This window comes from Xyrauchen texanus, chromosome 36 (assembly GCF_025860055.1).
Source record: "Xyrauchen texanus isolate HMW12.3.18 chromosome 36, RBS_HiC_50CHRs, whole genome shotgun sequence".
In the NCBI taxonomy this organism is placed as follows: Eukaryota; Metazoa; Chordata; class Actinopteri; order Cypriniformes; family Catostomidae; genus Xyrauchen; species Xyrauchen texanus.
The window spans coordinates 2459475-2482325 of NC_068311.1; the positions used below are offsets into that span (position 1 = coordinate 2459475).

Sequence of the window (22851 nt, forward strand, 5' to 3'; positions counted from 1 at the left end):
TGTGTGTGTGTGTGTGTGTGCGCGTTGTGTGTGTGTGTGTGTGTGTGTGTGTGTGTGTACATGTCATTGTAAACATTGTGCTTGACTAAAGGTCAATTTTATTGCGCAATACAAATACTGTTATTTATCACTGGTACCAACTAAACGAGCGGTCTAATGTTTGCTGCTGTTAGCATCAAAACAGGTTCATCTGAGGTCAAATAAACTCTATAGAAACGTTAAAATAGTCTGTTTAAAATCAGTCTGAAGGAGGTTAAATTAAAGGTTGAGAGAGGAACATACAGTGAACTGAACAAGGTGAGTAAAGTCGATGATCAACTCTCAAAAATACAGAGGGGGAAAAAGTTATTTTAGGAAAAACTTAGGATTGCTGCACCATCTGTGGCAAACTAGAGTGTTTATAATGGACAGGTGTGAAGATCTTTGTTAGGTTTGTTTACATGTGAAACTGAACTCTTTCTGAGTCTCTGTTGAACACAATGACTCAAATAAACCTGCAAAGTTACAGAACTGTTCCTGAACTGAATAAAGTTACAGAAACTGTTCAAAATGGAAAGATCTGAGTTCAGCAGAGCAGGAGGAGGTCAATAAACATTTAACAAACCGTTTAAATGTTTTTAATTCTCTTGTAAACAGGTTCATTTACAGCAGATCAGTTGCGGATTTGTGATGTCTGACTCAATGATATGTGTGATTCTTCTGTTAATACATCTAACCTCAGCCCTGCCGTCTACAGGTGACTATCTGTCTGTCTGTCTGTCTATATATCCATCTGTCTGTCTATCTATTTGTCTATATTATCTGTCTGTCTATTTATCTGTCTATTTATCTATCTGTCTGTCTGTCTATATTATCTGTCTGTCTGTCTGTCTATATTATCTGTCTATCTGTCTATATTATCTGTCTGTCTATCTATCTATCTGTGTCTGTCTATCTATTTGTCTATATGTCTATATTATCTGTCTGTCTATTTATCTGTCTGTCTGTATTATTTGTCTATATTATCTGTCTGTCTGTCTATATTATCTATCTGTCTATATATCTATATCTGTCTGTCTGTCTATATTATCTGTCTGTCTGTCTATCTGTGTCTGTCTATATATCTATATCTGTCTGTCTGTCTATACATCTGTCTGTATGTCTGTCTATATATCTGTCTGTATGTCTGTCTGTCTGTCTATCTATCTGACTTTCTATATTATCTGTCTGTCTGTCTATCTGTGTCTGTCTATATATGTATATCTGTCTGTCTGTCTATCTGACCCATTTTGGCACATTCCTCCAGACAGAACTGGTGTAACTGAGAACTGTAACATTGCTCGCACACTCTTTTTCAGATCTGCCATAACTTTTCTATTTTGTGATGGTCACTCCAATACCTTGACTTTGTTGTCCTTAAGCCATTTCGACACAACTTTGGAGGCGTGCTTGGGGTCTTTGTCCATTTGGAAGACCCATTTGCGACCGAGCTTTAACTTCCCGACTGATGTCTTGAGATGTTGCTTCATTATATCCAAAACATTTTCCTTCCTCATGATGTCATCTATTTTGGGAAGTGCACCAGTCCCTCCTGCAGCAAAGCACCCCCAACATGATGCTGCACCCCCCCATGCTTCACAGTTGGGATGGTGTTCTTCGGCTTGCAAGCCTCACCCATTTTTCCTCCAAACATAACGATGGTCATTATGGCCAAACAGTTACATTTTTGTTTCATCAGGCCAGAGGACATTTCTCCAAAAAGTAAGATCTTTGTCTCCATGTGCACTTGCAAACTGTAGTCTGGCTTTTTTATGATGGTTTTGGAGCAGTGGCTTCCTCCTTGCTGAGCAGCCTTTCAGGTTATGTCAATATAGGACTCGTTTTGCTGTGGATCTAGATACTCGTCTACCTGTTTCCTCCAGCATCTTCACAAGCTCCTTTGCTGTTGTTCTGGGATTGATTTGCACTTTTCACACCAAACTACGTTCATCTCTAGGAGACAGAATGCATCTCCTTCCTGAGCGGTATGATGGCGGCATGGTCCCATGGGGTTTATACGTGCGTACTATTGTTTGTACAGATGAACGTGGCACCTTCAGGCATTTGGAAATTGCTCCCAAGGATGATCCATGATTTATTTATTTTTTTTCTGAGGTCTTTGCTGATTTCTTTATGATTTTCACATGATGTCAAACAAACTGAGTATGAAGGTAGGCCTTAAAATACATCCACAGGTACACCTCCAATTCAGTACACCTCCTATCAGAAGCTAATTGGCTAATAGTCTAAAGGCTTGAATTAATTTTCTGGAATTTTCCAAGCTGTTTAAAGACACAGTTAACTTAGTGTATGTAAACTTCTGACCCACTGGAATTGTGATATAGTCAATTAAAAGTGAAACAATCGGTCTGTAAACAATCGTTGGAAAAATTACTCGTGTCATGCACAAATTATATGTCCTAACAGACGTGCCAAATCTATAGTTTGTTAATATTAAATCTGTAGAGTGGTTTAAATCTTAGTTTTAATGACTTCAACCTAAGTGTATGTAAACTTTGACTTCATCTCTATCTATCTGTCTGACTCTCTGTCTGTCTGTCTATCTATCTGTCTGTCTATCTGTCTAATAGGACATGTTTATGAATTTTTATGTCATGTTCAGTGTTCATGGACAGGCGTGATGCGGCTCATCTGCTCAGGACTCGACGAGCAAACAGCTTTCTGGAGGAGATGAAACCTGGGAATCTGGAGCGGGAGTGTTATGAGGAGCTGTGCTCGCAGGAAGAGGCTTCTGAGATCTTCCAAAGCAAAGAGAAAACGGTTCTGTCACATTTTATTCATTACTGATCTGAAACAAAAAATCTACTTTACAGAGAGCACAAATTACACTTTTAAAAACAGAGGTTCTTCAAAGTTTCTTAGGTTCAACATAGAACACACTTCTTATCAAGAACCATGAAATGTGATCTCATCTTCATCAGTCACAAGTATAGACAAACACAATGTGCTTAAGGTAACAACACACAAACACATTATAATCTTTCATGTCTTTATTGAACACATCTCATTAAACGTTCACAGTGATGTGGAAAAAGTAAGTAAACCCTTGGATTTAATAGCTGGTTGATCCTTTGGTAGCAAAAACCTCAATCAAGTGTTTCCGGTAGATGCGGATTATACCTGCGCAACGTTCAGAAGGAATTTTGGAACAGTATTCCTTACAGCACTGCTTCTGCGTGTTCTTCCCAAACAATTCAACCTTAGATTCATCAGTGCACAAAATATTTTCCTAGTAGTGTTGTGGAGTGTCAAGTTGGTCTTTTGCAAACTTCAGGTGCTCAGCAATGATTGTCTTGGAAAGCAGCCACTTCATTTGTGATGTCCTGCCATGGACACCATACCTGTTTAATGTTTTCTGTATAGTTGACTCATGAACAGAGATGTTAACCAGTTCCAATGATTTTTTTCAAGTCTTTATCTGTCACTCTAGGGTCTTCATTACCTCATCGAGCATTCTGCGGTGTGTCCTTTGAGTCATCTTGGCTGGACGGCCACTTCTAGTGAGAGTACCTATAGTACTAAATCATCTTGGCTGGACGGCCACTTCTAGCGAGAGTACCTATAGTACTAAATCATCTTGGCTGGACGGCCACTTCTAGTGAGAGTACCTATAGTACTAAATCATCTTGGCTGGACGGCCACTTCTAGCGAGAGTACCTATAGTACTAAATCATCTTGGCTGGACGGCCACTTCTAGTGAGAGTACCTATAGTACTAAATCATCTTGGCTGGACAGCAACTTCTAGAGAGAGTACCTATAGTACTAAATCATCTTGGCTGGACGGCCACTTCTAGAGAGAGTACCTATAGTACTAAATCATCTTGGCTGGACGGCCACTTCTAGTGAGAGTACCTATAGTACTAAATCATCTTGGCTGGACGGCCACTTCTAGCGAGAGTACCTATAGTACTAAATCATCTTGGCTGGACAGCAACTTCTAGAGAGAGTACCTATAGTACTAAATCATCTTGGCTGGACGGCCACTTCTAGAGAGAGTACCTATAGTACTAAATCATCTTGGCTGGACGGCCACTTCTAGTGAGAGTACCTATAGTACTAAATCATCTCCATTTATAGACAATTTGTCTAACTGTGGACAGATGAATATCTAAACTCTTTGACAAATCTTTAACCCTTTCCAGCTTTATGTAAAGCAACAATTCTTGATCATAGGTCTACTGAGATCTCTTATTTTGCGAGGCATGGCCCACATCAGTAGATGCTTCTTGCGAATTGCAAACTCGAAATGTTTGAGTGCTTTTTATTCGCCAAAGTAGCTATAGCCCACACCTCCAATCTTGTTTCATTAATCGAATGCCAGGTTTGCCAACCCCTGACTGTAATTACCTTTTGTTGGCGTCATGAGCCTAAGGGTTCACATACTTTTTCCAACCTACACTGTGAATGTTTTAATGATTTATTCTATGTATACAGGAACAAAACAATAATTTGTGTGTAATTAGTTAAAACAGATTGTGTTTATTCAGTTTGTTACTCAGATGAAGATCAAACCAGATTTTAAGACAAATTTATACATAAATGCAGGTAATTTCAAAGGGTTCACATACTTTTTCTTGCCACTGTATATGGTTATCGAGCTGCTGTGGTTCTCTGGAGAATTAAAACTGCTCATTATAGATTCCTCAGATCAGTTTTTTGTTTTTAAAAGCATCAGATCATATACGGGTTTCAAAAAGTTCTTTGTGGAACTAAGAAAATGTTCTCATGTGACATCAGACTGTAACATCATTTTTGGTTCTAATTGGAACCTTTATTTTTAAGAATATATGGGTGTTTCTTCAACTTCTGGCGCTTTTAGCATTGTAGACTTCTAGAAAGTAAAGTATCGTTAAAAACATTTTTATAAATAGTAAATTGTTTGTTTACTAACAATGTCCAACAGGGTATGTACATGCATCACAGAAGATTTATGCCATTCAATTCCCAGCACAGCATCATTTCCAGCACTTCCTGTATTGTGTTTAATAGAATTCTGTGCTGGAAATGACTTTGATGGAAATTACATTTTTTAGGTTTTTAAACTTTGTCTTTCTAAGGCTAATTTCATAGCCAACTATAATGTAGTTTCATAGTTTAATATTGAAAGTCTGGGACAAGAGTAAAACTATAAAATGAATTTCAAAAGCACCAAAAGCGTCAGTTTTAATTTGAACTAATTTGAAGTTAAAGGTGCTGTAAGCGATTTTAGCGGTTCTACTTTCACCAGACTGATACGTTGAATTAGCCACGCCCACTCTTTCCAAAAATCCGAACTCCAAAGACACCAAATGAGCTTCATTGAGACCGACATGAGCAGACACGGTTATTAAAAACAAATGCAGTAAAACAGCGCCCTCAACTGGCAACTCTTATGAACAACATGGCATAAAAATGGCATTAAGCCTCATTAATTTGCTGCAACTACAATACAATGAGAACATGCAAAAATGATTGACAGGCAGAAAGCACCAGAGACTGCGGCCGCGGACACATTTTAGTTTGCTGTTTACAGAGTCTAGAGATATCTCAGGATATTTAAATCATATCTTTCAGGGAGTAGGAAAATGTTTTGCAAACCTTTCCATGAACAAATCGCTTACAGCAGCTTTAAAGAAACATGATCTTGTTCTTGTTATCGTTTAGCAATTTTCTTCATTCTGACTTGTTTTCTTTCAGATGGAGTTTTGGTACAGATATCAGAGTAAGTGTCCTTCTATACGTGTACTCTCACTTTCATTTTAAAAGCAACCTAAAACAGTATTACTGAAATCAAAGTTATGACTTAATCCTGTTAGATGATGATGAAACTACATTTGTTGGTGTCATGTGTAGATCTGAATCTGTGTCGGTTTAACCCGTGTCTGAATGGAGGAATCTGCAGGGAGAACCGCGGCATTCACGAGTGTCTCTGTCCTCCGCAGTACGGCGGCAAACACTGTGAAAAAGGTTCTACATTTAAACACTTAAAAGGTCACGTAGATCGCTAATGGTATGGATGTTAAGAGTAACTGAATGTGTTTTCTTCAGAGATGTTTGACTGTAAATATAAGAATGGAGGTTGTCTACACTACTGCAGTAATTTACTTCAGACGGCAAGTATCGTTTGCAGCTGCGCAGATGGTTACCGACTAGATGAAGACGGACGGACCTGCAGTCCAGCAGGTATAAACAGAAGTATCATATACGTTATTCAAGATAAGAGGCACGAAAAAAACTTGCATTTCTTATCTGCATGTGGAAAATGTTTTGGAAAAACGTAGGTTAAAAAAACATTTATGTCTTAGTGACTTCCCGAGCCTATGTTCTACATAACAAAAATATATTTGCACATTTATTATAAAAATATTATAAAATATTATAAAAATGTTTATCCTTGATTAAGCAAAATAATCTTATAATTGTATATAAATACTATAATCATAAATGTATAAATCAACAGGCATTCTGTCACCTTGTCAACATAAGATGCTATGCTTTAGATAGTGGCACCTGGTGGCAGAGGTTGGCACAATATGCTAATGTTAGCTAAGAAAAACAAATTCTCATATGTTGCCAATTGAGAAAAAAAATATATTAAAGAAAAAACAAATCTGATTAAAAACAATTTCAGAAAAAAGTCACAGAATTTTTTTTTAATAATAAATATATATATATATATGAAAATAAACATTTGCCCGAGAGAAAAATAAATTGTGATGAATGCTGCAAAAAATAATAAATACACAAAAACATAAATATATTTTAGAATGACTATATAAATTATTAAATGCACGAGGTGATATACAAATAACTGTATAAATACATAAATAAATTAGGGGTGCACCGATTGAAATTGGACTATCTTCACCTTAAATCGGCGATCATGCCTAGAATCAGGGCCGATCTTTTTGTGCAGCATGTTAGGAAACTTTGTAGGGCGAGTTGGTGGCAATTCTAAGCATTCACAAATTGAATCTTTCAGACATGATGTCATTTAGATGAATATGCTTGTTTGTTTTAAAACATGACGTTTATGATCATGACGTCTTCACGCATTTGCTTATAAATGAGTGATTTGTGTTACAAGATGCCAAAAACTTTAAAAAAGTTTTAAAGCTTGTATTGGATAATTTATAGTAACTCTGCTGTGTGTGATGCTCTCATGGTTTTTACTGGTTGCCAGTACGTCACAATGACATTTTGATAATGACAACAGAACTATTAATAACTGTTTTCAATATAAATAAATGTTAGCAATTCACAATTAATGTGATTTTAATGTAATTTTGTTAACACTTAATAAAAAGGTTTAATTTATTTAACATTAGTTAATGCATTAGGTATCTGTGGCAGGGTGGAGGGCGGGGCGTATTAGGCTAATTATGCCTCCGTGAGGTTTAAAGGCTGACTGCAGGGGGCCGTGCGGAGATCGTTAGCGGACATGTCCGTCATGTGTGTGTTTATGTTTTCTTTTAAGTTTATCATTAAACCTATTATTTATATTGAAAAGCCGGTTCTCGCCTCCTCCTTTCCATTGATCACTTTACAGTATCATTAACAAACAGTGAACAATATATTTGCAGCATTTATTAATCATCATTTTAGTTAATAAAAATAAATGTGTTCATTGTTAATTAATTGTTAATTCATTATTAGTTCATTGTTAATTCGTTGTTAGTTCATTGTTAATTCATTATTAGTTCATTGTTAGTTAATTGTTAATTCATTATTAGTTCATTGTTAATTCGTTGTTAGTTAATTGTTAATTCATTATTAGTTCATTGTTAATTCATTATTAGTTCATTGTTAATTCGTTGTTAGTTCATTGTTAATTCGTTGTTAGTTAATTGTTAATTCATTATTAGTTAATTGTTAATTCATTATTAGTTCATTGTTAGTTAATTGTTAATTCATTGTTAGTTAATTGTTAATTCATTATTAGTTCATTGTTAGTTAATTGTTAATTCATTATTAGTTCACTGTTAATTCGTTGTTAGTTAATTGTTAATTCATTATTAGTTCATTGTTAGTTAATTGTTAATTCATTGTTAGTTAATTGTTAGTTAATTGTTAGTTCATTGTTAATTCATTAGTTAATTGTTAGTTAATTGTTAATTAATTGTTAGTTCATTGTTAATTCATTATTAGTTCATTGTTAGTTAATTGTTAATTCATTGTTAGTTCATTGTTAATTCATTAGTTAATTGTTAATTCATTGTTAGTTAATTGTTAATTAATTGTTAGTTCATTGTTAATTCATTATTAGTTCATTGTTAGTTAATTGTTAATTCATTGTTAGTTAATTGTTAGTTCATTGTTAATTCATTAGTTAATTGTTAATTCATTGTTAGTTAATTGTTAATTAATTGTTAGTTCATTGTTAATTCATTATTAGTTCATTGTTAGTTAATTGTTAATTCATTGTTAGTTAATTGTTAATTCATTGTTAGTTAATTGTTAGTTCATTGTTAGTTCATTAGTTAATTGTTAATTAATTGTTAGTTCATTGTTAATTCGTTTTTAGTTAATTGTTAATTCATTATTAGTTCATTGTTAGTTAATTGTTAATTAATTGTTAGTTCATTGTTAATTCATTATTAGTTCATTGTTAATTCATTATTAGTTCATTGTTAATTCATTGTTAATTCATTATTAGTTCATTGTTAATTCATTGTTAATTGTTAGTTCATTGTTAATTCATTATTAGTTCATTGTTAATTCATTATTAATTAATTGTTAGTTAAATGTTAGTTAATTGTTAATTCATTGTTAGTTCATAATGCATTAATGTGCATTAACTAAAACAACTTGATTTAAAAAAAAAATGTATATGTTGTAACTAACATTAACCCTTTCCCCGCCAAACACGGAATTTTCCGGGTTTCCGTGTTTTAGGTGTTATACGGTAAGGAAGACCCCTGCGCATGTTTTGAAAGAGTACGCAACTCTTTGATCAAAGAAACAGACTGCGATTGTCTCAAACATGAAGAAGTGGAGTATTGAGAAGCTCAAAATATCAGACATAAACATGCCTTTTTCTCAGCTTTTTGTCTGAAATGTTGTTTTTTGACAAAACCTACCTCTGTTCAAGTTGCAATAAAAAAAGAACAAATGAAGATAAAATAAAATCGTTTTTTTTTGCCTAAAAGCAGAGGCCCAGATCTTTATTGTGATATATAGCGTCTTCGTATATTCATGGAAGAAAATATTCTGCGGGCCATTAAAGTTTAGCGAAAATCGTCCAAAACCCTGGCGGTGGCTGGCAACTTTTTTTAAAAAACGCTGGTGGGGAAAGAGTTAAGTTCATTAGTTCATGTTAACTACAGTAATGTTGTTAAATAATGTTACCTTTTTGTAAAGTGTTACTGTAATATTACTGTGTGTGGCATAAATGTATCACTGCAGCACTTTCGGTATCGGCCTCAAATTTCCTGATCGGTGCACCAATGAAATAAATAAATGCATCCGTTAATGCAAAATTAATACAATATATAAAACTTGGGGATAATAAATTAAAAACAGTTTGGGATTATGTTACCGTAAATGCTTTTGTTACAGTATACATTCATACCTGTTACCTGAACTATTGCAGATGTGTTTTCTCTGCTTGTGTGTGTGTGTGGTAGTGCAGTATCCCTGTGGAAAACAGTGGAATGGTGGGATCATGTCTCGCTCCTTACTGGATGATATAAGCCCCGCCTACCCATTCACTGAAGATATAAACCACACCCACTCACTGGGAAACTCCTCCCACTTATTACATCAAAACAGAAGTACAGTAGACAACACCACTCACCTGCAAACAAACCAGACCACCCCACCAGCAAACAGATCAGTTATGCTGCACCCATTGGATGAACTAGCTCACTCAGGAAGTGACACCACGCGCATCGTTGGAGGTCAGCTGCAGGGTCAGGGCGGGAGTCCGTGGCAGGTGCCCAAAACCTTACCTTAATAAATTATGCGTTGTTGCGTCATTTGAAGTTTCATGAATGTTGTTACAGACAGATGCTGTCAATAGATCTTAAATTGTGTTGAAACTGGAATATTCCTTTAGATGTTTGTTTATGCACTGCAGGTTCTACTTCGTCGTGCGGATGAATACGGGTTCTGTGGCGGTTCTCTGATCAATGAGCGTTGGGTTGTAACAGCCGCACACTGTCTCCAGCAAGCGCCAGATCATGTGACCATCGGTGAGTCGTCATTTGTCTGAAGTGACCCTTGACCTTTTATTCAGGTGTTGTATGTATGTGGGTGTGTATATGTATGTATGTGTGTGTATTTATGTATGTGTATATATATATATATATCTGTGTGTGTGTATGTATGTATGTGGGTGTGTGTATGTATGTGTATTTATGTATGTGTGTATATGTATGTGGGTGTGTATGTGTATGTATGTATGTATGTGTGTGTGTGTATGTATGTATATATGTATGTATGTGTGTGTGGGTGTGTGTATGTATGTATGTATGTATGTGTGGGTGTGTGTGTGTATGTATGTGTATGTGATTGTGTGTATGTATGTATGTGTGGGTGTGTCTATGTGTGTCTGTCTTTGTATTTATGTATGTGTATATATATATATATATATATATATGTGTGTGTGTGTGTGTATGTGTGTGTGTGTATATACACTCTCCAGGCGGTACATCAGTACCAGAGTGATGGGAAGAGAAGAGTATGGAGAAGGAAAGGAACTGCTCATGACCCAAAGCATACCACCTCGTCAGTGAAGCATGGTGGTGGTAGTGTCATGGCGTGGGCATGTATGGCTGCCAATGGAACTGGTTCTCTTGTATTTATTGATGATGTGACTGCTGACAAAAGCAGCAGGATGAATTCTGAAGTGTTTCGGGCAATATTATCTGCTCATATTCAGCCAAATGCTTCAGAACTCATTGGACGGCGCTTCACAGTACAGATGGACAATGACCGAAGCATACTACGTAAAGCAACAAAGAGTTTTAAGGGAAAGAAGTGGAATGTTATGCAATGGCCAAGTCAATCACCTGACCTGAATCCGATTGAGCATGCATTTCACTTGCTGAAGATAAAACTGAAGGGAAAATGCCCCAAGAACAAGCAGGAACTGAAGACAGTTGGAGTAGAGGCCTGGCAGAGCATCTCCAGGGATGAAACCCAGCGTCTGGTGATGTCTATGTGTTCCAGACTTCAGGCTGTAATTGACTGCAAAGGATTTGCAACCAAGTATTAAAAAGTGAAGGTTTGATTTATGATTGTTAATCTGTCCCATTACTTTTGGTCCCTTAAAAGTGGGAGGCACATATACAAACTGTTGTAATTCCTACACCGTTCACCTGATTTGGATGTAAATACCCTCAAATTAAAGCTGAAAGTCTGCAGTTAAAGCACATCTTGTTCGTTTCATTTCAAATCCATTGTGGTGGTGTACAGAGCCAAAAAGATTAGAATTGTGTCGATGTCCCAATATTTATGGACCTGACTGTATGTATATATGTGTGTGTATGTATACATATATGGACCAGATGGATGGGCCCGTGGCTGGATCACTAATAAGCACCACTTCGAGTCAGGTGCCAGCAAGGTGGAGGAGGGGTACTGATATGGGCTGCTATCATTAAGGATGAGGTAGTTGGACCTTTTCGAGTTGAAGATGGACTGAAACTCAATTCTCAAACCTACTGCCAGTTTCTGGAAAGTACTTTATTCAAGCAGTGGCACATGAAGAAGTCTCAGCATTCAAGAAGGCCGTGATCTTTATGCGGGACAATCCATCACATGCATCCAAGTACTCACTGCTTGGCTAGCCAGCAAGGGGCCTCACAGATGCCCAAATAATGACGTGGCCCCATTCCTCACCTGACTTAAATCCTACTGAGAACTTGTGGGCCCTTCTCAAACGTGAAGACAAAACGCCTCTTTGAACAGCATTTGGGAGGCTGTGGTTGCGGTTTCATTGCAGTTATTGAAAAGAAGGGGGGCTCTAGTGGTCACTGAATATTTTTGAAAGGCCAAGTCAATTAATGTCATTTTATTTTTGCAAGCTATATTTAGTTTTTGGGGTGACGTATGACCCGGACATTTCTTTAAACGTTCCCTTGTGTGTGTGTCTTTGCAGGCGACTACGATAAGATGCTTCCCGACAAGGACGAGCAGAAAATCAAGGTGGAAAAAGTCGTGCTCCACCCTCATTTCCACGAATACACCTTTGACAGTGATATCGCTCTGCTGTACCTGTCCAAACCCGTGACCCGGGGCCCCTACGCCACACCCGCGTGCCTACCAAACACCCTCCTGGCAGAACGGCTACTGAAGCCTGGCGAACACGGGCTGGTGTCGGGCTGGGGTGCCACACGCTACATGTATGGCTCCTCGCGGTTCCTGAGGAAGGTGGTGCTCCCGGTGGTGGATCAGATGAACTGCATCCAGTCCACAGAACAGGTGATCACAGACAACATGTTCTGCGCTGGGTTTCTAATGGCGGAGATTGATGCCTGTACGGGGGACAGCGGCGGGCCCTTCATAGTCAACTACAGAGGTACCTGGTTTCTGGCCGGAGTGGTTAGCTGGGGAGAGAGGTGTGCGGCCGAGGGCAAATATGGAGTTTATACCAGGCTTGGTAACTACCTGCCCTGGATACAGGACGAAATTATGAAAGAGGAAGAAAAACGCAACCAGCACGTCCCGACTACTAAAGCTCCGTTACACTATTAATATCTACAGTGGCTTAAATATTATTTGGACACTTAAATCAATAAATCACTTTTCTAATCAATAAAAATGGGAAATTTTGTTTGTCAAAGTCCCAAAATACTTTATTGCAAACTGAGCAGCAATCGTTAAATGTGTTGATTAAAAAAATGTGCCTGTGCCTTTAAAATAATGCACACTTTGTTTTGTTTTTTTAACATTCAAACACTTTTTGGAGGTAAATGTATGATTCATTTTATGCAACAGGGATACAGATTAAGCAAAAACAAATTAATATGAATACATGTTAAGAATCTTAATTTTAGATTGGTTATTAATATTATAAAACCTCAAATCGTGTCAATAATAAACTGAGCATGTGTTTTATTTCAGCCGTAAACAAACTGTGTGTAAAAGTTGAAGAGAAAAAAAAAGTCAAGTGCTACGTGAGTAAAAGTTCTGGAAACTCTTTATCATGAAAGATACATTGGAGAAACACTTTAAGGGTTCATAGTTCAGTTCTGTAGGCAGACAATAAATTGCAAACACGCGGTTATGCTAAATCACCACGCGCAGCTAAACCACAGACATGTAGCCTTCCTGACATCGCTTTATTCGGTTGTACAATCCAACATCCAAGACTGGCACCATTTTACAGAAACATAAAAAACAAAGATAGTTGGGGGAGGGGGCTTTTGGGAGAGGGGGAGGGGACAGTATCAGAGAGGCATACGGTTCCCCTCCACGCTAATCTTTACCGCGTGTCCCGGCTTCTTTAGCCGCTTGATGTCTGCAAAGCGTCGCATCTGTTTATCTACTCGTGATAATCCCTTCTTCGCTGTTGGACCCTAAAGAAGCGAGAAGGGAGAAATGTAATAAATGCCAAAACATATATAAATATTATATAAAATTATAATGAAAACTCTGCCACTAAAAACAAAAGCATTCTTAAAAAAATTATACTATTTTTTACTAAAACTATTTTTTGCTTATTTTCAGTTTTCTGTGGTTTAATAATGTTTTTTTTATTTCCGTAAAATGAAACTAAACCACATAAAACTGAAACTCTGCAACTATGAACAAGCTAATAATTATTATTATTTTTGGCTTTAGGAATTTGTTTACAGTTTTATGCAAATTCATTTTAAAAATGTAAACAGCAAAACTATCCGTAAAAACAAAACATTTTAAGATTCATTTTTTGGCTTGTAATTATTTTCCAGTTTTATTGAAAAAAAATGATTAATGATGGAAAAATGAGAACACAGTAAATACTGTAATGCACAAAAACAAGCAACGATTTTATATTATTTTCTTCCCTGAAGCAACAGTTTCCAGTTTTACGCACATTTAAAAAATAAATATTATAATACAAATTTACTAAAAAAAATAAACTTTTTTAATTGCTATTTGTTTTCCTCTTGTTGCTTGTAATTCGTATGTAAAATGTAAATTATAGAATTAGCTTGTAATAAATAGTTTCGATTTATTTTTAACGATGGAAAAATGTAAATTTTTTACAGTTTTCTTGCTTGAAGCAACAGTTTCCAGTTTTAGGCACATGTAAAAATAATTAAATAATATTTTAATTGCGAGCTGAAGCTCTTTCACACCAGCTGCATTAATTACAGATAAACTGATGATGCTTTAAAAGCCAATGATCCAAGTTTGGAAAAACTTGTTCAATGAATGAACTTTTCCTTTTAGAAAAGGTCTAGAAAGATGCTGCCACATATTGTGAAGAGGATCTGATTTGACAGCAGGTGGTTTGCGTGTTCGGGTTGTGAACAGTGCAGCATGCAGACACTTACTGCCCCTCACAGACACATACTGCCCCTCACAGACACTCACTGCCCCTCACAGACACTCACTGCCCCTCACGGACGCTCACTGCCCCTCACGGGCGCTCACTGCCCCTCACGGGCGCTCACTGCCCCTCACGGGCGCTCACTGCCCCTCACAGACACTCACTGCCCCTCACGTACACTCACTGCCCCTCACAGACACTCACTGCCCCTCACAGACACTCACTGCCCCTCACAGACACTCACTGCCCCTTACAGACACTCACTGCCCCTCACAGACACTCACTGCCCCTTACAGACACTCACTGCCCCTCACGTACACTCACTGCCCCTCACAGACACTCACTGCCCCTCACAGACACTCACTGCCCCTCACAGACACTCACTGCCCCTCACAGACACTCACTGCCCCTCACGTACACTCACTGCCCCTCACAGACACTCACTGCCCCTCACAGACACTCACTGCCCCTCACAGACACTCACTGCCCCTCACAGACACTTCACACTCACTGCCCCTCACAGACACTCACTGCCCCTCACAGACACTCACTGCCCCTCACAGACACTTCACACTCACTGCCCCTCACAGACACATACTGCCCCTTACAGACACTCACTGCCCCTCACAGACACTCACTGCCCCTCACAGACACTCACGGACACTTACTGCCCCTCACGGACCCTTACTGCCCCTCACGGACGGACACTCACTGCCCCTTACTGCCCCTCACAGACACATACTGCCCCTCACAGACACTCACTGCCCCTCACAGACACTTCACACTCACTGCCCCTCACAGACACATACTGCCCCTTACAGACACTCACTGCCCCTTACAGACACTCACTGCCCCTCACAGACACTCACTGCCCCTCACAGACACTCACTGCCCCTCACAGACACTCACGGACACTTACTGCCCCTCACGGACCCTTACTGCCCCTCACGGACGGACACTCACTGCCCCTTACTGCCCCTCACAGACACTCACTGCCCCTCACAGACACATACTGCCCCTCACAGACACTCACTGCCCCTCACAGACACTTCACACTCACTGCCCCTTACAGACACTCACTGCCCCTTACAGACACTCACTGCCCCTCACAGACACTCACTGCCCCTCACAGACACTCACTGCCCCTCACAGACACTCACGGACACTTACTGCCCCTCACGGACCCTTACTGCCCCTCACGGACGGACACTCACTGCCCCTTACTGCCCCTCACAGACACTCACTGCCCCTCACAGACCCTTACTGCCCCTCACAGACCCTTACTGCCCCTCACAGACAGGAGTGTGTACTACAGGGACATTCGGTTTCCCTCAATGCTGAATGTCACAGCACCCTGTGGGCAGCGCCGTTTCTCCATTGTGCTTCTCCAGCAGGCTGATGCCTTTCCTAAATCTCCTCTACCAATCAGATAGCAGGAAAAAGTCTCCCTCGACCAATCAGATAATTGTAAAAACTTCCATTTGACCAATCGCATAACAGCACAAACTCTTGACTAATCTGGTGATGGTAAAAGCTCACCTTGACCAATCAGACAAACAATAGTAATTCAACACGACAAGCCCCGCCCACATATACGCGCCACTCACTCTGCTCGAGTCCATGTCCATGTCTATGTTCCATTTCGGCCGAACGACGTAGTCCTTATTGGATGGCATCGGCACACGTGCCCTCGCACAGAACCCGGGGTCACCCGGCCGCAGCGCCCTGAGAGAGAGAGAGAGATGTAAGAGCGAGTCGTGTGCGTATGAATGTTTTTATTGGAAGAAAATAATATCACAAACATACTAGCAGTGAAGAAAGATTATACTACACTAATTATATTCTACAAACTATATATTGTCAAAATAATAAAAGTTACAAACAACTGATTAAAAAAAACAACAACTTTAAAATAATAAAAACATTCGTCCACTGCCTGTATGAACCCACAATTACTAAAAACATTTGCCATTATTTTAACTGGGTTCAATAGTTATTTTGTGTGTGTGTGAGTGAGAGAGAGTGTGTGTGAGTGAGTGACAGTGTGTGAGTGAGAGAGAGTGTGTGTGTGTGAGTGAGTGAGAGAGAGTGTGTGTGTGTGTGAGTGAGTGAGTGAGTGACAGTGTGTGAGTGAGAGAGAGTGTGTGTGTGCGTGACCGTGAGAGAGAGCGCGAGAGAGAGCGCGAGAGAGAGCGCGAGAGAGAGCGCGAGAAAGAGCGCGAGAGAGAGCGCGAGAGAGCGCGTGTGAGAGAGTGAGTGTGAGAGCGTGAGAGAGAGTGAGAGAGTGTGAGAGAGAGTGCGTGAGAGAGCGTGTGAGACAGTGAGAGAGTGTGAGAGCATGAGAGAGTGTGAGAGCATGAGAGAGTGTGTGTGTGAGAGAGTGAGTGAGTGAGTGTGTGAGAGAGTGAGTGAGTGAGTGAGTGTGTGTGTGAGAGCGTGAGAGAGAGCGTGAGAGCGTGAGAGAGAGCGTGAGAACGAGCGTGAGAGAGTGTGAGAGCGAGCGTGAGAGAGTGTGAGAACGAGCGTGAGAGTGTGAGAACGAGCGTGAGAGAGTGTGAGAGCGAGCGTGAGAGAGTGTGAGAGCGAGCGTGAGAGAGTGCGTGCGAGAGAGCGTGAGACAGTGTGTGAGAGCGTGTGAGTGTGTGAGAGAGTGTGTGAGAGCGAGTGAGTGTGTGAGAGAGTGTGTGAAAGCGTGAGAGAGCGTGAGAGTGTGTGTGTGAGCGTGAGAGAGTGAGTGTGTGTGTGTGTGAGCGTGAGACAGTGAGAGAGTGTGTGTGAGCGAGAGTGAGTGTGTGAGCGTGAGAGTGTGTGTGAGAGTGAGACAGTGAGAGAGTGTGTGAGAGTGAGACAGTGAGAGTGTGTGTGAGAGCGTGAGACAGTGAGAGAGTGTGTGTGAGAGCGTGAGACAGTGAGTGTGTGTGAGAGCGTGAGACAGTGAGTGTGTGTGAGAGCGTGAGACAGTGAGTGTGTGTGAGAGCGTGAGACAGTGAGTGTGTGTGAGAGTGTGTGTGTGAGCGTGAGAGTGAGTGTGTGTGTGAGCGTGAGACAGTGAGTGTGTGTGAGAGCGTGAGACAGTGAGTGTGTGTGAGAGTGTGAGAGTGTGTGTGTGAGCGTGAGAGTGAGTGTGTGTGTGAGCGTGAGAGTGAGTGTGTGTGTGAGCGTGAGACAGTGAGAGAGTGTGTGAGCGTGAGACAGTGAGAGAGTGTGTGAGCGTGAGACAGTGAGTGAGAGAGCGAGCGTGAGACATTGAGAGAGTGAGAGCGTGAGTGTGTGTGAGCGTAAGACAGTGAGAGAGTGTGTGAGAGCGTGAGACAGTGAGAGAGTGTGTGAGAGCGTGAGACAGTGAGAGAGTGTGTGAGAGCGTGAGACAGTGAGAGAGTGTGTGAGAGCGTGAGACAGTGAGAGAGTGTGTGAGAGCGTGAGACAGTGAGAGAGAGCGTGAGACAGTGAGAGAGTGTGAGAGCGTGAGACAGTGAGTGTGTGTGAGAGCGTGAGACAGTGAGTGTGTGTGAGAGCGTGAGACAGTGAGTGTGTGTGTGAGCGTGAGACAGTGAGAGAGTGTGTGTGTGAGTGTGAGACAGTGAGAGAGTGTGTGTGTGTGTGAGCGTGAGACAGTGAGAGAGTGTGTGTGAGCGTGAGACAGTGAGTGTGTGTGAGAGCGTGAGAGCGTGTGAGAGTGTGAGACAGTGAGAGAGTGTGTGAGAGCGTGAGACAGTGAGAGTGTGTGAGAGCGTGAGACAGTGAGAGAGTGTGTGAGAGCGTGAGACAGTGAGAGAGCGTGAGACAGTGAGAGAGCGTGAGAGAGCGTGAGACAGTGTGTGAGAGCGTGAGACAGTGAGAGAGCGTGAGGGAGCGTGAGACAGTGAGAGAGTGTGTGAGAGCTTGAGACAGTGAGAGAGTGTGTGAGAGCGTGAGAGTGTGTGAGTGTGAGACAGTGAGAGAGCGTGAGAGAGCGTGAGACAGTGAGAGAGTGTGTGAGAGCGTGAGACAGTGAGAGTGTGTGAGAGCGTGAGAGTGTGTGAGTGTGAGACAGTGAGAGAGCGTGAGAGAGCGTGAGACAGTGAGAGAGTGTGTGAGAGCGTGAGACAGTGAGAGTGTGTGAGAGCGTGAGAGTGTGTGAGTGTGAGACAGTGAGAGAGCGTGAGAGAGCGTGAGACAGTGAGAGTGTGTGAGAGCGTGAGACAGTGAGAGTGTGTGAGAGCGTGAGACAGTGAGAGAGTGTGTGAGTGTGAGACAGTGAGAGAGTGTGTGAGAGCGTGAGACAGTGAGAGAGCGTGTGAGAGTGTGAGACAGTGAGAGAGTGTGTGAGAGCGTGAGACAGTGAGAGTGTGTGAGAGCGTGAGACAGTGAGAGAGTGTGTGAGAGCGTGAGACAGTGAGAGTGTGTGAGAGCGTGAGACAGTGAGAGTGTGTGAGAGCGTGAGACAGTGAGAGAGTGTGTGAGTGTGAGACAGTGAGAGAGTGTGTGAGAGTGTGAGACAGTGAGAGAGCGTGTGAGAGTGTGAGACAGTGAGAGAGCGTGTGAGAGCGTGAGACAGTGAGAGTGTGTGAGAGCGTGAGACAGTGAGAGAGCGTGTGAGAGCGTGAGACAGTGAGAGCGTGAGACAGTGAGAGCGTGAGACAGTGAGAGTGTGTGAGAGCGTGAGACAGTGAGAGAGCGTGTGAGAGCATGTGAGAGAGTGTGAGAGAGCAGTGCGAGTAGTGCGTGAGAGAGAGCCAGTGTAGAGTAGTCGTGAGAGCTGTGAGATAGCGAGAGAGCGTGTGAGAGCGAGTGATGCGTGTGAGAGAGCATGCATGAGTGCGTGAGAGAGCGAGTGATGAGTGCATGTGATAGTATGCAGTATGTCAGTGAGAGCGTGTGAGAGCCGTGAGTAGTGCGTGAGAGCGTGTGAGAATGCGTGATGCGTGAGAGCGAGTGAGCGTGTGAGCATGAGTGTGAGAGCGTGTGATGCATGAGTGAGCGTGTGATGAGCGTGATGAGAGCAGTGTGTGAGAGCGAGATGCGTGATGAGCGCAGTGAGCGTGTGAGAGCGAGATGAGCGTGCGTGAGAGCGTGAGAGAGCGTGTGAGAGCGTGAGAGTGCGTGTGTAGAGCGTGAGATGAGCGTGTGTGAGAGCGTAGAGAGCGTGTAGTGAGAGCGTGTAGAGCGAGAGCGTGTGAGAGCGTGTGTGAGCGTGGAGCGTGAGAGCGAGAGAGCGTGTGTGAGAGCGAGAGAGCGTGAGAGAGCGTGAGAGCGTGTGTGAGAGCGTGTGAGAGAGCGTGTAGCGAGAGCGTGAGCAGTGAGAGAGCGTGTGAGAGCGTGAGAGCGGTGTGAGAGCGTGTGAGAGAGCGTGTGAGAGCGTGAGCGTGAGAGAGCGTAGAGAGCGGCAGTGTGAGAGCGTGCAGTGAGAGCGAGAGCGTGAGAGTGAGAGCGTGTGAGAGCGCGTGAGACAGTGAGCGTGTGTGAGAGCGTGTGAGAGCGTGTGAGCGTGTGAGAGCGTGTGTGAGAGCGTGTGAGCAGTGAGCAGTGTGTGAGCGTGAGAGCAGTGAGAGAGTGTGTGAGAGAGCGCGTGTGAGAGCGGCGTGAGAGCAGTGTGTGTGAGAGCGAGAGCGTGAGAGCGTGTGTGAGCGTGTGAGAGCGTGAGAGCAGTGTGTGTGAGAGCGTGTGTGAGAGCGTGTGTGAGAGCGTGTGTGAGAGCGTGAGACAGTGTGTGTGTGTGAGAGCGAGAGAGCGTGTGTGAGAGCGTGTGTGAGAGCGTGTGAGAGAGCGTGTGAGAGAGCGTGTGAGAGAGCGAGAGAGCGTGTGAGAGCGAGAGAGTGTGTGAGAGCGTGTGAGAGCGTGTGTGAGAGCGTGAGACAGTGTGTGTGTGTGAGAGCGTGTGTGAGAGCGTGAGACAGTGTGTGTGTGTGAGAGCGTGAGACAGTGTGTGTGTGAGAGCGTGTGTGAGAGCGTGAGACAGTGTGTGTGTGTGAGAGCGTGAGACAGTGTGTGTGTGTGAGAGCGTGTGTGAGAGCGTGAGACAGTGTGTGTGTGTGAGAGCGTGAGACAGTGTGTGTGTGTGAGAGCGTGTGTGAGAGCGTGAGACAGTGTGTGTGTGTGAGAGCGTGTGTGAGAGCGTGTGTGAGAGCGTGAGACAGTGTGTGTGTGTGAGAGCGAGAGAGTGTGTGAGAGCGAGAGAGTGTGTGCGAGAGAGAGCGTGTGTGAGTGTATGAGTGCGAGAGACACACTCACTTTTCTTCTCCGGTGAGCACCTTTTCCAAATCTCTGCGAGGAGTCTGTCCACCTGAGCTGTGAGGAGAAAACACACACACACGGGTTTAAGTGTATAAATGTATAAAGTGATAATTGTGATGTGTGTTCAGGCAAACATGCAGTCAGAGTTTGACTCATATGTTGTGTTGGCAGTGTAGTCGGGCTCAGGAGGCATTTGCTTCAGGTTTGACTGACAGATGGGTGAGTTTGATCACACAAGCCTGAATACAAACAGCTGTTTTAAAACACACACACACACACACACACACACACACACACACACCAGCATGTCAACTAGGGATGTACCAATATGAACATTCATCAGCGCTGAGATACAACACAACATCACTCCACCATATCCGTGTCCCACATGAGACGTGTTTAGTGCTTATAAAGCAAGATGAATAAGGTTGTTGTATCGCATATAGACGTGGATGGCAAGAGAATTAAAAAAAACAATATACATCAATGTTTATGCGTTGAATCAATGACATTGTATCGATGCATCAATCCAGATCAATGGATCATTACACCCCTACTGGATTGTGCATTTCAATTTCATGCTTATAATTGATCAATAACGGTCAATAAATATCAACAGTCGATACATCGGTGCATCCCTAGTTTTCATAATGAAACAGAAACACACACACGCGCGCTCTCACGGACGCGCTCTCACACACTAAAGGTCTGAATGGATCAGACATCACTGCTGAGGAGAATCGAATGTGACCAAGTATAATAGTACAATAGAATCTGATTAAAGCACATGACACAAATGTATCAAATTGTAAAATAGAATCAAACTGAACAGAATCAGAACATCTATATTAGAACAGAATGTGATAGAATTGCTCACATGGAATAGAACCAAATAGAATAGAAATTCACTTTCACACACTGTGTTAAATGCAATGGGGGGGTCATGCTCAAACACACATGCACACACACACACACTATATACACATATGCTCAAACACACATGCACACACACACACACACTATATACACTATATACACATATGCACAAACACACACGCACACACTATATACACATGCTCAAACACACACGCACACACTATATACACATATGCACAAACACACACGCACACACTATATACACATATGCACAAACACACATGCACACACACACACACTATATACACATATGCACAAACACACATGCACACACACTATATACACATGCTCAAACACACACGCACACACTATATACACATATGCACAAACACACATGCACACACACACACACACTATATACACATATGCACAAACACACATGCACACACTATATACACATGCTCAAACACACACGCACACACTATATACACATATGCACAAACACACATGCACACACACACACACACTATATACACATATGCACAAACACACACGCACACACTATATACACATGCTCAAACACACACACGCACACACTATATATACACATATGCACAAACACACACGCACACACTATATACACATATGCACAAACACACATGCGCACACACACTATATACACATATGCACAAACACACACGCACACACTATATACACATATGCACAAACACACACACTATATACACATATGCACAAACACACATGCACACACTATATACACATATGCACAAACACACACACTATATACACATATGCACAAACACACATGCACACACTATATACACATATGCACAAACACACATGCATGCACACACTATATACACATATGCACAAACACACATGCATGCACACACACACACTATATACACATATGCACAAACACACATGCATGCACACACACACACTATATACACATATGCACAAACACACATGCATGCACACACACACACTATATACACATATGCACAAACACACATGCATGCACACACACACACTATATACACATATGCACAAACACACATGCACACACTATATACACATATGCACAAACACACATGCATGCACACACACTATATACACATATGCACAAACACACACGCACACACACACACACTATATACACATATGCACAAACACACACGCACACACTATATACACATATGCACAAACACACACACTATATACACATATGCACAAACAC

At 41.7% G+C, this 22851-nt stretch overlaps 2 protein-coding genes across 2 annotated transcripts in view; one reads left to right on the forward strand and one right to left on the reverse strand.

Moving 5' to 3' along the window:
• Positions 1–111: 111 nt before the first annotated feature.
• On the forward strand, positions 112–12720 carry LOC127629643 (coagulation factor IX). The gene is made up of 9 exons (XM_052106779.1): positions 112–297; positions 637–736; positions 2642–2799; positions 5717–5741; positions 5873–5986; positions 6068–6202; positions 9646–9953; positions 10098–10212; positions 12123–12720. Exons 2-9 carry the CDS (start codon positions 670–672, stop codon positions 12716–12718), a joined length of 1518 nt encoding a protein of 505 aa, XP_051962739.1. The 5' UTR covers positions 112–297; positions 637–669; the 3' UTR covers positions 12719–12720.
• A 686-nt stretch (positions 12721–13406) lies between these two features.
• Positions 13407–22851, reverse strand: part of LOC127629642 (protein IWS1 homolog) — a 21431-nt gene continuing 11986 nt past the window's right edge. Inside the window, exons 13-15 of the mRNA XM_052106777.1 lie at positions 20712–20768; positions 16109–16226; positions 13407–13542 (exon numbers count right to left, since the gene is read on the reverse strand). Of these exons, the coding sequence (XP_051962737.1) occupies positions 13414–13542; positions 16109–16226; positions 20712–20768 (304 nt within the window). The 3' untranslated portion in view covers positions 13407–13413. The remainder of the gene's footprint in view (positions 13543–16108; positions 16227–20711; positions 20769–22851) is intronic.

What these genes read in the sequence shown, in the direction of transcription:
- LOC127629643 (XM_052106779.1), top strand. Translation starts at nt 670, where the DNA reads ATGTCTGACTCAATGATATGTGTGATTCTTCTGTTAATACATCTAACC. An exon ending in CTCAGCCCTGCCGTCTACAG is followed by an intron (nt 737 to 2,641) that starts GTGACTATCTGT and finishes TGTCATGTTCAG; the next exon opens with TGTTCATGGACAGGCGTGAT. An exon ending in GCCAGATCATGTGACCATCG is followed by an intron (nt 10,213 to 12,122) that starts GTGAGTCGTCAT and finishes GTGTCTTTGCAG; the next exon opens with GCGACTACGATAAGATGCTT.